At 45.5% G+C, this 13097-nt stretch overlaps 1 protein-coding gene across 1 annotated transcript; it reads right to left on the bottom strand.

The window, feature by feature from the left end:
- Window positions 1-3702: 3702 nt before the first annotated feature.
- LOC119328325 (polyadenylate-binding protein 2-like) lies at window positions 3703-12832 on the bottom strand. Its single transcript, XM_037601323.1, has 9 exons — window positions 12360-12832; window positions 10772-10890; window positions 10029-10688; window positions 9870-9947; window positions 9702-9791; window positions 9396-9530; window positions 4485-4655; window positions 4188-4394; window positions 3703-4109 (listed from the first exon to the last, which is right to left on the bottom strand). Exons 1-9 carry the CDS (start codon window positions 12643-12645, stop codon window positions 3864-3866), a joined length of 1992 nt encoding a protein of 663 aa, XP_037457220.1. The 5' UTR covers window positions 12646-12832; the 3' UTR covers window positions 3703-3863.
- Window positions 12833-13097: the final 265 nt, after the last annotated feature.

Raw genomic sequence — 13097 nt, forward strand, 5'->3', positions numbered from 1 at the left:
CTCTTTGTCTCTCTCTCCGCCGCCGACGAACCTCTCTGTCTCTCTCTCTGTCGCCGACGAACCTCTCCTCTCTCCCAGCCCCATCAACGACAATGTGCGAGCGGTTCCCCGGCGATGGAGCGGCGGCCAACGGCTTCGGCCGCCGCTTGCTGCAAACGTGGGAGGCACACCTGCTTTTCGAGGCCAAAGTTCCGGCGCCTCCAGACATGTGCACTGGGCCGACAGGATGGAGGCTCTGCGTCGGAGGCGTCCCCATCCCCCCTGCCAGAAGTCGTCGCGCGCCCAGATTACTTCGCCGGTGAGGTCGACCGCGTTCAGTCGTCGCTGACCGAGGAGCAGCGCGCCTCCCCGCAGTACGCCACCCACAACCACGAGGCATGGGCGGCATACTTCCAGCGCCGTCAGGAGCAACGCCTCGCCTCCACCAACGGAGCGCCGGTGGTGGCGGGCGGCCGGTGGAACAGTGAGGGCCGACGCCTGTGGTGGTCCGTCCTCGACCGGACGCTCCGCGAGGTTCACGCGCACCTCGAGGGCGGCAACAACCCGCTGCTCACATACCCTCGAGGGACCGACCATCGCTCCGGTGTCCCGCCGCGGCGCCGGGCAATGGATGCCAAGGAGGTTTGTCTCTGGTGCGTTGTCCTCGTCCCGTTCCTCCTCCCGCTCCTCTTCCCACTCCTCCCGCTCTCCGGCAATGTTCGGCGTCAAGGCCGAGCCCGCAGCGGAGACCCCGCTCGGCCGGCGCACCCGCTCGGCCGGCATCGTCATCAATGAAGGCGGTCGCGCCTCGTCCTCGGCTCCTCCCTGACTCGTCAAGCCGAAGACAGAGCCAGGGCTCCCCGTCATGAAGACGGAGCCCGGGTCGCCAGCGGCGTCAAGGAGGAGGCGCTCGACGATGAAGCGGCCCTCAAATGAGCGCGCGACAACTGGGTGCAAACGGAGAGGGAGCGCCGGTGCGCCGCGCTCGCGCAGTTCGAAGCTCGCCGCCGTGGCCGGGACGAGGGAGGGACCGTCGTCCTCGACGTCGGCGACGACGACGACGACGACACGCCACCATCGCCTGTCCGCCATGGAGACGCCGGGCAGGGGTCCAGCAGTGGCGGCCGCGCCATCAAGAAGGAGAAGGCCGACGACGACGACGACGAGGACGGCGGCGACGTCGGCGACTTCGCCGCGTTGATCGAGTTCTTCGCCCCGTAGATTAGTTTTTTTAATAATTTATGTAAAACGCCGAACATGTTTAATATGAATATCAAATTTGCCGAATTTTAGTCAAACTTTGCCGAACTTCGCCGAATTCAGCTTTTTTAAAATAAAATAAAAACGCGTCCGGGGCGACCCTGGGGCGAGCGGCTAGGAACCCGCTCGCCCCCGCGCCGATTTAAGCGTCGGCTCGCCCCTAGGGGGGCGCTGGGGGGCCAACGGATGCTCTTAGGAATGCAGATTCTGGTTTTCATTAGAATCACAATATTGTTTTATTGCCGGTGGTGACACAGAGTTTACATTTTGAGATGTAGGTTTTGCTTCCGGTGACACCCTAGGAATTTTCTTTTAAATTTGAATTTAAAATCAAACACTTGTTAATTTTACACTCATTTACATATTTATGTTAGTGTAATTGTCTCACCCATTGATGCAGAGCTCCCAGCCTTCTCAGCCTGGCATTGGCACATCAATAAGGGCTTCAAAGAGGAGGTACAACCTATTATCTGCTGAAATGATCTGGATCAAGTGGATGTCGGCGTGGCACTGGACCTATGCTTCAAGTGGCAGCGACGACACCGTTCTGGAAGCAGTGGGGGCGGTGGGCCACGCCCGTGCCGTCGCTGACACTCCAGCTGCACGGTGCCGGCTGGGAGTCGCTGACGCTCCACTTGAACAGCATCGGCTGGGAGTTGTCGTGTGGTAACTACGTGTTCGAGACGCGATGATCACATTTCATTGAAAAAACGTTGCTTCAGTTCAATACCACTAACACGTGAGTGTGTTTCACCTGATCCATAATACAAGGTCTACCTTTGTAGAAAACACTATAACGACGTTGTGAGCTTGTCACATTGTGCCGGCACAAAGGGCAACACGTTCCTGAAGCTGATAAAAGGGGCTGCTGGATGGGCGTACCCTACCTGACACCGCTTAGTCAGACAAAAATCGATGCGTGCATTGGTATAAAAAAAATAGGAAAGAGAAAGGGTGTGTCCCACCCGGCACCGCCGAGCTTCTGCTCAGGTGGCGCGCCTCAACCGCTAATCAGTATATATGAGGCTATGGATTTAGTTAGTTTACTCCGTAACAACAGATAGAAGACATGTTAATGAAATAGATGTGACTAATTTTCATGTAAAAAACATTAAATGACTAGAGCTAACTGTTGAAAACAAACAAGCAGGGCAGTTTTTTTCTATGCCAAGTCTTTACCTAGAGGTACTACTATAAATCTCAGTTAAAAATCTAAGGCTCTTGTACCTCGAAAAAAGTCACCCGAATGTTGCATTATGAACTTATCATAGACCACAACATTTTGCAACTGAAAAGTGGTTTGGGCATACAGCTGCAACCGTCGATCAGGCAAGCTGCAAACCACTTGTGAAAAAAGCTACATACCAACTAAACAGAAAAGGCTACAACATGCGGACATTTCAGCTACAAGCAGAAGTTTGTGGCCCGGCGATCGCTACAACCGACGAGTGGGGAAAGATACAACCCACAGATCAAAATGTTGCAACCGGCAAACGGAGAAGCTCCGATGGTCACGGAGCAAAATCTGCAGTGTGCACCATGGCATTGAAACCAAGGTCATGGCAAGCTGCCGTTGTCACAACCTAACATATATATGAGAACAAAAAAACCGTAGTTCATGGAGGAACAAAAATCCCTAAACCCAATCCCAAATCCCTAGCCACCATAAACATCAAATCCACCACCCTCCCTCGACCCGCGGGAACACCACCCCATCCCCGGTCCGCGCCGGCCCAGAGAAACACCAACGACCACCCCACACCATAACCCTAACACCAATGGGGGAGGGGGAGACAAACAACGAAAGGGAGAGCACGAAGGAAGAGTACCATCGGGGGAAGGGGGAGGGCATAGGTCGCCGGGGAACCGAGATCCGTCCTGGGCCACCGCCGCCGCTCCTGACCTCCGGGCGCCAATGACCCTGTTGCCCGCCGATCGCCGATCGCCGAACACAACCACCCTGTCTCCTCGCAACAAAATGCCCCGTGCACGCTTCAAAAAAAAATTATGGGTCTGATAACACATGGCACAGGCAGCGTCCTTGGATCTCTTGAGATCCAACGTGCTGGACACAATGACCCTGTCGCCCGCCGATCGCCGAACACAACCGCCCTGTCTCCTCACAACGAAATAACCCGTGCACGCTTCAAAAAAAACATGGGTCTGATAACACATTGCGCAGGCGGCGTCCTTGGATCTCTTGAGATCCAACGTGCTCCAGCGCAACGGTTCGGCCGGTTTAAACCGACCAGATACGGAGCAGAAACGATCATCCAACAAGCAGAAACGATCATCCAACAAGGACAAGGTGAAGATGCGTTGGGCCAGGGGGCTAGTGCCAACCAGTAGTGGCGACTGATGCCAGGGGGCTAGTGCCAGCCAGTAGTGGCGACTGATGCCAGCGTCACTTCAGCAGGCACAAGCAAATCATTTTCCAAAATTAAACAAGCAGCACCTAGGACAAACAGAAATCCACAAATATATCATTTTTCAATCTCAATATTTAAACAAATATAAAGAGTACAATGTTGAAATCCATAGTTAAATCTATTTGAGTAAAACTAGACACTTCCAGGTCTGAAGCACCAAGCACATACAGAAACCAGAAACAAGCAGCATTCCAACTAAGAAGCAACAAAGCCATCGCTCAGCGAAAGAGCAGCCAGCTGATCAGCTGGAACATTGGTCTGCTGCTGCTGAGCACTGCGGAGAACCTCCATAGCTTCAGCGACCTTAGACTTCAGAGCATCAGGTGACTCAATTAGATGAAGAACCTCAGTCTGGTCCATCTCCAGAAGCATACCGGTAACCTTGGCAGCCTGGTCATGCTCCAGCTGATCAACAAGTGGATACAAGCTTTCACCAAGCATCTGCACAAATTACAAGTTATTGTCCGAGTTCATAATGCCTCATCACTTGATGCGGAGAAGGCAATAAAAAAAACTAACCAATCGTTGCTGCTCCGGCGGAGAGTTAGCAAGTGCAGATGCTAATGCTCCACTAGAAACTTGCTGCGGTGCTCCAGTGTCACCAGGAGTCATCCTTCCCATCTCATACAGCGATGGCCCCATAGCTCCAACACCACGGAATGCAGCATCAGGCATGCCACGGCCAGACGCATAACGGTAACCACCACGGCCACCCCTCGGAACCATCTGCAGCGAAAAATGTTTAACTCAGCTGTTCAGGCATGGAGGCAGAAAATAAAGGCCACATTCCTTTGGAAGGAAAGGAAGAACTATTACCTGCTGATGACCCATTGGCATTGGCTGTTGCATTCCACCAGCACCTGCGCGCCTTCCAGATGGGCGTTGTGGTTGCTGACCTTGCTGCACCATTGGCATGACGAAATTTGGCATTGGAGCAACACCAGGTCTCATTCCAGGAATCATATGTTGCTGGAAACCAAATCCAGGCTACAGAAAGAGAGCATATTAAAAATTATCATCCAAGTGAGAATGAATGAAATAACAGAATATTTGCAACATGAATGAAATTTTCTTAAGCATAAGTTAATTCATTATATCGCCAGTCGGGGACCTCCTATGAATCCAATGACAGTCGGGGACGGTCGGCTGGCCCTGTTTTGGGAGGATCGCTGGATTAATGGGAAGTTGCCTGATTTTTCACCAGGTCGCCGGGGAACCGAGATCCGTCCTGGGCCGCTAATCTTATATATTTACTAACGACTAGATAGTATTAGAATGGATTCCTTGTGTTCCACGCCCTGATGAAGCACCTACCTTCGGTGGTGCAGCTACTATGGGCCTCCTCCGGCGCAGGTTAGCGGTGCCCCACATGAAATCACACCACAAAATAAAGTAGGCTTTTGATTGATTATTATTATTTTGTATCTGATGATACGATATATGCTGTTTTCGTTATTTATAGGAACCAAGGGGCTAGTAACATCACATTCCATGCTGTGAGCAAAAGGACAAGTCCACAGTAAAATTACCTCAACACTGATCAGTGAACCTATGAAGCAACCAGAAACCAAAAAATATGTTGCCAATAATATGAAGGAGGTGTCTACGGACTGAAGCATCACTTGGCTGGGACAAGGTTTTAATGTCGAGCCTTGCGAAAAAGTTCCGGATGATGTTCGAAAAAAAATTCTCAAAAATCTGGGGATCCAAGCAGAAAAAAAAATGATGCAAAGAAGAGGAAGTTTAACATAGAAATGGAAGAATGATGTTCGAAGGAATACTCCTGCTGAGAACAATGAAGATGAAGCTGGGACAAATCAATTCACTAACAAGCACAAGAGCTCAAACAAAAGTGAACCGATTTTACAAAAAAGAAGAGTGAGAAGAGGTTTGTGCTCAAATTTGTCGGGTCTTCAATAACAATCCTATCTCATTTAATGTTGTCAAGGATCCAGAATGGATAAAGATGACTGGAATGATTGGAAACTTCGGCAAAGGTTTTAAATCTCCATCATATCATGAAGTGAGGGTAAAATCTCTCAAGCTGGAGGTTGAGAGAACAATGAATTTGCTCTCTGAATTCAAAGAAGAGTGGAAGAGGACAGGATGTACAATTATGTCTGATGGCTGGACAGATAAAAAGAAAAAGTCCATATGCAACTTCTTAGTGAACAGCCCAAAAGGTGCAGTCTTTCTTGCCTCAGTCGATAATTCTAACATTTCTAAGATAGCCAACCAAGTATTTAAAATTTTTGATGATACTGTTGAGGAAGTAAGATAAGATAATGTTGTTCAAGATGTAACACATAATGGCGCTAACCATATGGCAGCTGGTGAATTGTTGATGTAAAAAAGAGAAGAAAAAATGGACTCCATGTGCAGCTCATTGTATTGATTTAATTCTTAGGATTTTGAGAAGATTACGATGCATCAGACAACAATTACAAAGGGCCAAAAAATTACTACTTACATTTATTCTAGAACAATGGTTCTTACTTGGTTGAGAGAATTCACAGGAGGGCAGGATTTAATTAGGCCAGCAGTGACAAAATTTGCTACTGCCTTTTTAACTTTGGGTTGTTTGCATGAGCACAAGGGCGCAGTGATCAATATGTTCACTTCAACAAAGTGGAGTAGTAGCAGATTTAATTCTGCGTAAGGGACGATTTTTGAAGAAATTGTTCTGGATAGCAGTGGGTTTTGGCCTAATGTTGCCTCATGTCTCAAGGCTGCACTCCCAATTACAAAAGTTCTTCGATTGGTGGGTTCGGACAAGAAGCCAGTAATGCCGCTGATGTATGATGAGATGGATCATGCAAAAGATAAATAAAACAAAATTTTAACAATGTCAAGAAAAGGTATGTTACTATACTGACTCCGTAACTCATAAATGTGGCTTCAAGATATGCTATATTAACCTTGTTTTAGTTAACTTTGACCATTTGAAATTTTATTTTGATCAGCTACACACCAATACTTAATACTCCCTCCGTTCCATATTAGTTGTCGCTGATTTAGTACAACTTTGTACTGAATCAGAATCAGCGATAACTAATATGGAACAGAGGGAGTATCATCAATGAAAGATGGCGTACACAGCTCCATATATCTCTGCATGCTTGAAAAGATGGTTCCTGATTTAGATGAAAGAGTTAAGATAGAACTGCAGATTGATTCATTCAGGATGCCGGGGGCCTATTTGGAATGCAATGGCTATTATGACAATTACTAAAAAAAAGCCAGCTTATTGGTGGGACTCGCCAGGAGATGATTGCCCAGAGTTGCAGAGGTTTGCAATTAGAGTTCTTAGCTTAACTTCTAGTTCGTCAGGTTGTGAACGGAACTGGAGTGCATTTGAGCAAGTAAGAATCAATGTCATGTGTTCTCTAGGAAATATTATATAACACGTGTAGCAATGCTAAGTTCTCAAACTTGTGTAGGTTCACTCAAAGAGAAGAAATCGTCTGCACTAAGATAAGATAATTGATTTAGTCCTTGTCATGTACAACTGATGAGCAGACTGCAGAAGACAAAGACAAGTTGTGGAATATGACATTGACGATGTCTCTTCTGATGATGAATGCATAACTGAAAAAGAAGAACATGACCTTCCTCCACAAAAGGACTGGTTGCATTCTTTTAATAGCATTGCTCGTAGTGAAGCTGCTATGGACAAAGAAGATGAAAGTGACATTGAAAATGATGTAGAAAATATTGTTAGTCGCCTAGCTGAAGCATGTATGAGAAGTTCTTTTGATGAAGCAAGTTAATTATTCTTGTTCCTTTTACATCGTTACTGACTATTATTTTGGAATTTTTGTAGGAGATGGTGATCTTGGGTTAGATCAAGATCTTGATGCATATAATTATGACGATACTGACTGTGAACACAACAATGTCAACGACGAACGTGGTCTTGGCGGCAACAATTCAGGACCTTCCGCGTACTGTGTTGGGAGTTCTAGTACTGCAGTACCACCCATGAACGAGTACAAGGATATCAATAGACGACTCGTACTAAAGTTGTCTTCTATTTCTAGTACGTTAAACCTTTGTTGCTCAAAAACTTGGATTGGATGCCCTTTGTTAGCTTTTGGACATGTCAGTATGCCACTTTTAATTTGATGTTCAGAACATGTTGGTACATATTTTTCCTTAACGTGTATGCCAATCTTATATAGACAACATATTCATGTAGAAGGACTGACACTAATTAATCAAAATAGGTTCTAACTGGTCACATAAACACTCATGCAACCATTTAAACAAATGGGAAATTACAAAAAAGTAACTTTTTAAAGCAGGTAGAATCTTAGGACCTATGCCAATTCTATGATTTGCGATTCTATGGGAACACCTACGATCCGATTGAGGATCACAATTTTGACAACCTTGGTTGAAACTTTAAATCTCAAACATAAAAAACACTATTGTGAATAATAAATAATTACAATCCAACAGTAAGTATAGCTAAAAAGTTAATTAATCACTACTGACCAACCTAGGGCCACTTTGATTCAGAGGATTTTCATAGTATTTTTGGAGGATTAAAGTCCTTAAAAAAATTCCTTCATTGGTCGTTCCATTCGTACGATTTTTTCCCACGGAATCATTTGTACTACATTCCATAGGAAATCTAGCATCCGCTCTTAACATCTTGGAAAAAAACTTTTGTTTCTCCCATGATGCAATAAAGAAAATAAAATCATGTAGGATTCGAATGGGCAAGACATTCCAATGCTATGGTTTCCGTACCCTGAGAATAGGCCCTAAAATAATGTAGTTTAGGATTTGCTGCACCACAGCCACATTATGTAAAAATGTGAGAACTCCTCCAGCAAGTTAGTCCTGGAGGAAACTGACTGATTTTCCTTGTACTCCCTCCGTCCCAAAATACTTGTCATCAAAATGGATAAAGAGAGATGTATCTTGAACTAAAATACGTCTAGATACATCCCCTTTTATCCATTTTGATGACAAGTATTTCCGGACGGAGGGAGTACAACATTATTCCCTTTGGATATCAAAAATAGCCAACAGTTGATAACCAACAATCTGGCATCATTTTCCAAATATGCAGTTGTCCATCATAACATATCTACTTACTTCGCTCCCTAATTTCATTCAAGAGATCCTGAGGAGAAGAATTGGGTTTCCACCAAGCTGAAACAATATGCGGATGGTTCTAGTAAACCAAAACTATAGATTTTTAGCTATTTGGCTTCCTAATTCCTTATTTTAACAAAAGAAGATTTAGTTACAATTGGAAATCAACTTTTTTGTATCTTTTGCATGTAAGACCAGAAAATTGAAAAGGCACGAAGCTATCACACGATAAAGTGTTTCAAAACAAAAACAATGCTTCAATAGTACAAAATTCAAAATGACAAGGAACCAGCATCACCAATTAAAAATCCTAGAAGTGAAACAGAGATTTCTGAATCAGAATAACTCATTGTGTCACTGCCAATTTCAGAAACCATTAAATCCCTACTTTGTAGGAAATCTGGAATAGCCCCTAACGTTAAAATCAGGCTTCAAATTTGCCAAAGATAGCATTATCGTATCACTGGTGAATCTCAAATCATACCATAGAAGAGACAAAAAATTAAATACGGTGAGATAGACAAACTAGATGTCCTGTTAAATTGTCATGGTGCATACTATGTAAGATGCTAGCTAAGCCACTCATATGCACACGGAAAAAAGATTGCTCTACTGACATACCTGTGGGTTAACAAAAGCTGGAGGTGGTTGGCCATAGAATAGCTGTTGGCCCATTCCAGGAACACCAGGGGGGTACATGGGCATGCGCGGAGCAACGGGCGGTGGCATCACAGGACGCATTTGTGAAAACTGCACCTGAAACGTCAATGAGAAAATGACAGGACATTTTAGAGCGAAAATAACATCCAGCGTGCATATGTTCAATTAGACAGTAGAACAGACTAAATATTATGATTCTTGACAAGTGATACATTCCATGACACATGTCACATAACTTTGGAAGTAATTCATATACAAGACCATTACCTGCAGCCTGGCTCTTCTTTCTTCCTTGCGTTGCGCAAGTGCTACGTAAAGAGGCTTACCGCCAACCATTTTACCATTCATTGCCACAAGCTACAAGTACAACAAGATATATTAGTAGAACTTTTCTCTAGGCAATCTTTAAATTGGATTTTTCAGATGTCAACTTACAGCTCGTGAAGCATCTTCGGAAGATTTAAATGCAACAAAACCAGATCCTTTGTTGACCCCATTCGAATCCCGCATAACCTATGGCATGATTTCAATTAGCAGCAGCAAAGTATATGCATAATAATAATGTGCAGAACAAATTAGGGACAAGAAGTGAACCTTGCAAGAAGTTATAGTGCCAAATTCGGCAAAAAGTTCTTTTAATTTCTCATCGTCATCAACACTACTATCCAAGTTTTTCAAATACAAGTTAGTGCCTTGGTTCCTGTCAGCTGTCTCTTTATTGCTTTTCTCAAAATTTTCCTTCAATTGCATCTCCCTTTCAGACTTCTTCTGAGCTCTACCAACATATAATTCCTTATCATCAAATTTCTTGCCATTCAAATCCTCAACAGCACGTGCAGCATCATCCGGATTTTCAAAGTTCACGAATCCAAAGCATCTGGATTTACCATCATCGGCTCGCACTACAATAACACTAGTTATAGGTCCAAAATTACCAAACAATTCTCTCAGATTATCTTCGGTGGTAGATTCTGATAGATTCTTTACATAGACATTATTGAACTTGGGACTGCCAAAAACATTTTCCCTTTCCTGTTTACGAACAAAAGGCCCAACATAAACCTTTTTGGCATTCAAAAGCATCCCATTGAGCTCATTGATGGCATTCTGTGCTGATTCGTCCTGCTCATACTGAACAAAACCATAACCCTTGGATTCTCCAGATATTTCTGTAGCAACTTTGCATGAAAGAATGTTTCCAAAGGCAGAAAATGTGTCATAGAGCGCTTTGTTATCTATTGACTTGTCAAGATTCTGTGAACAATGAAAGAAGCATTGGTAAGCAAAATAGTTTGTTGTGGAAATCAAAGAAGAAAAGCATTGACAACTAGTAATACCTTGATAAATATATTTGCAGCACCACTTTTACGTGAGCTGGGGTCACGGTTAGAATACATTATCCTTATAGGCTTCCCATTAACAGGAGTGAAGTTCAGCATTTCCAATGCCCTTGCAGCTGCAAGCAATTATAGTTAAGGAACAAATAGACAGCGTCTATAAAATAGAAAGATTCAGTACACAAGAAATTAAGACCAGTTTATAAGCAGTAAGTTTGACATGATAAAGCAATTAGGGGTGCGTTTGGTTGCCTCGTTATCCCTCTATGGGATAGGGATAGCCATTTTTTTAAGGATGTCAGGTGTTTGCTTCATGGACAAGGAGGGATACGGGCAGCCAGATTCGTGGAATATTCTCAAAAATCTCAGCTCCGCAGATCCGTGAAAAAGTGGCGGATGTAGCCATCCCTGCGTCCGAATCGTTTTCTTCGCCCCGCCTCCCCTGTCAGACACCAAACCCCTCTTATCCTTTCACCCCTTTCCAGATCTCTCTTTTCGTGGGCGGCGACGGTGGCGACTGCAGATCGACGCATCGAGGTAGTCCGGTGATCTGCTTGTGTCCCTCTTCTCCTTGGCAAAGCGCCGCATGCCAGGCAGAGGAGGTAGCGCTGGCGGAGTTGGCTGGCAGATCGGGGCGCGGGCGCGGATGTCGGGCATAGCGAGCAGCGGATGCGACTTGTGGAGCAGAGCACGCAGGAGTGGCTGCCGGAGCGGAGCGCCCATGTGCGGCGGCGGAGTGTGGCATGCGTGCGTGCATGCAGGCACAACAAGGTATGCTGTGCATCCGTGGTGGACAAGTGAGGTGTTCGTGAGTGCCTTTCTATTCCAATCTCAGATTTTCTTGTTGGTTTTCTGCTGCAGGAGCTTCAAGAAAATAGGGGACTACACGAGCTGATGCATAATACTTTCCTCCTTGATTTTCTTCAATGGATATCCTCAACATTTCATCCTTCAAACCAAACATGATCTGGGTTATGCTCACTTACCCAACCAAACAGAAAAAATGGCTATCCCTAGCCAGTTGGTTGGGGATACCCATATCCATTTATCTTGTCCCTTGAACCAAACACATCCTAGAGCATCATATATCTCCAATCATGTTTAGGACTTGCTAAACCATGTTATGCCAAATCAGAAAACTATAAAACCATGTATGTTTCTGCATAAATGTCTGTTCAAAACAGCACTGCTAGTTTGCCCAACAGAGAATGAATTGCAAATACTGTTCGGTGCAAACGAAAATTCTAAATGTATATCACAGAAATTTGCCCGGATTCTGCATGTTACTGCCAACGAAATAGATTTGAATAGTTTGAACTTACTAGGGCTACTAGCTAACTGCATAGACTAGCACCTATATCAAAATAACTGACTTATCCTCATTTAGTCACTACTGAATCTACATTCTCTTAAAAATTTAAGGGAGAGGCTCCACTGTCACTGTATATCCCCGATGCATAAAGGGGTCAAGCATGAAGCCATGACCATAAGCATATAAACACTATTTGTACTAAATCAACTTCAAAGACATTACAAGCAGGCCAATCACGGGATTTGACCAACAGATGACAGGCAGGAACAGACATACCATCGGCAGGGCTGCTGAAGTTGACGTACGCGTAGCCTAGGGACATCCTGGTGTTGACGTCCCGGCACACGCGCACAGACACCACCGAGCCGACCTGGCTGAAGACGTCAAAGAGCTGCGCGTCCTGCACACTCACGTCCAGATCCCCCACGTACAGGGACGTCGCCGGGAAAGCCGCAGCAGTTGCTGGTGCGGCTGCTGCCGCAGCCCCAGCCGCCGGAGACGCGCCGCCCTCCGTCGCGCCAGCCGCTGGCGCTGCCGACGCCTGAACCTGCGCCGCCATCATCAACAGGGTAGGAGAGATAATAGATAAGCGGATCCGACCGAAGGATAGGTTCCTGATGATTTTTTTCAAGATTTTTGGGGGTAATTTTGCGGATTTTTTTGGGTTTTCTAGGGTTTGGTAGGAATGGGAGGGAGAGGGTTTCGCTCCCAACTACGGCGCTCAAGGGCCCAGGCGGCGGCTGGAGGGGGACGGCAATAAGAAGGTGGAAGAGGGGGGGTGTGGGGATCGGAGATGCCGTGATGACGGTTGGATTCGTGAGGTGGCGCTCGGAGTGGGATTGACGGGTCGGATGAGGAGGAGGTCAGAGTCAAAAGCAGATGGCGTAAAGTTCTCTTCTCAGCAGTCGCCCTGTAAACCCTAAAAAAAATCGCCCTGTTTTTTTTAGCAAAAAACAATCGCCCTGTTTGGGCTTTTGCTTCTGCTTTTGCAGCTTTTTCACTTTGGCCAAAAAA

The sequence above is a fragment of the Triticum dicoccoides genome, chromosome 7A (assembly GCF_002162155.2).
Source record: "Triticum dicoccoides isolate Atlit2015 ecotype Zavitan chromosome 7A, WEW_v2.0, whole genome shotgun sequence".
In the NCBI taxonomy this organism is placed as follows: domain Eukaryota; kingdom Viridiplantae; phylum Streptophyta; class Magnoliopsida; order Poales; family Poaceae; genus Triticum; species Triticum dicoccoides.

What these genes read in the sequence shown, in the direction of transcription:
- LOC119328325 (XM_037601323.1), bottom strand. Translation starts at nt 12,645, where the DNA reads ATGATGGCGGCGCAGGTTCAGGCGTCGGCAGCGCCAGCGGCTGGCGCG. An exon ending in CTTCAGCAGCCCTGCCGATG is followed by an intron (nt 10,891 to 12,359) that starts GTATGTCTGTTC and finishes AATTGCTTGCAG; the next exon opens with CTGCAAGGGCATTGGAAATG. An exon ending in CAGCTTTTGTTAACCCACAG is followed by an intron (nt 4,656 to 9,395) that starts GTATGTCAGTAG and finishes CTCTTTCTGTAG; the next exon opens with CCTGGATTTGGTTTCCAGCA.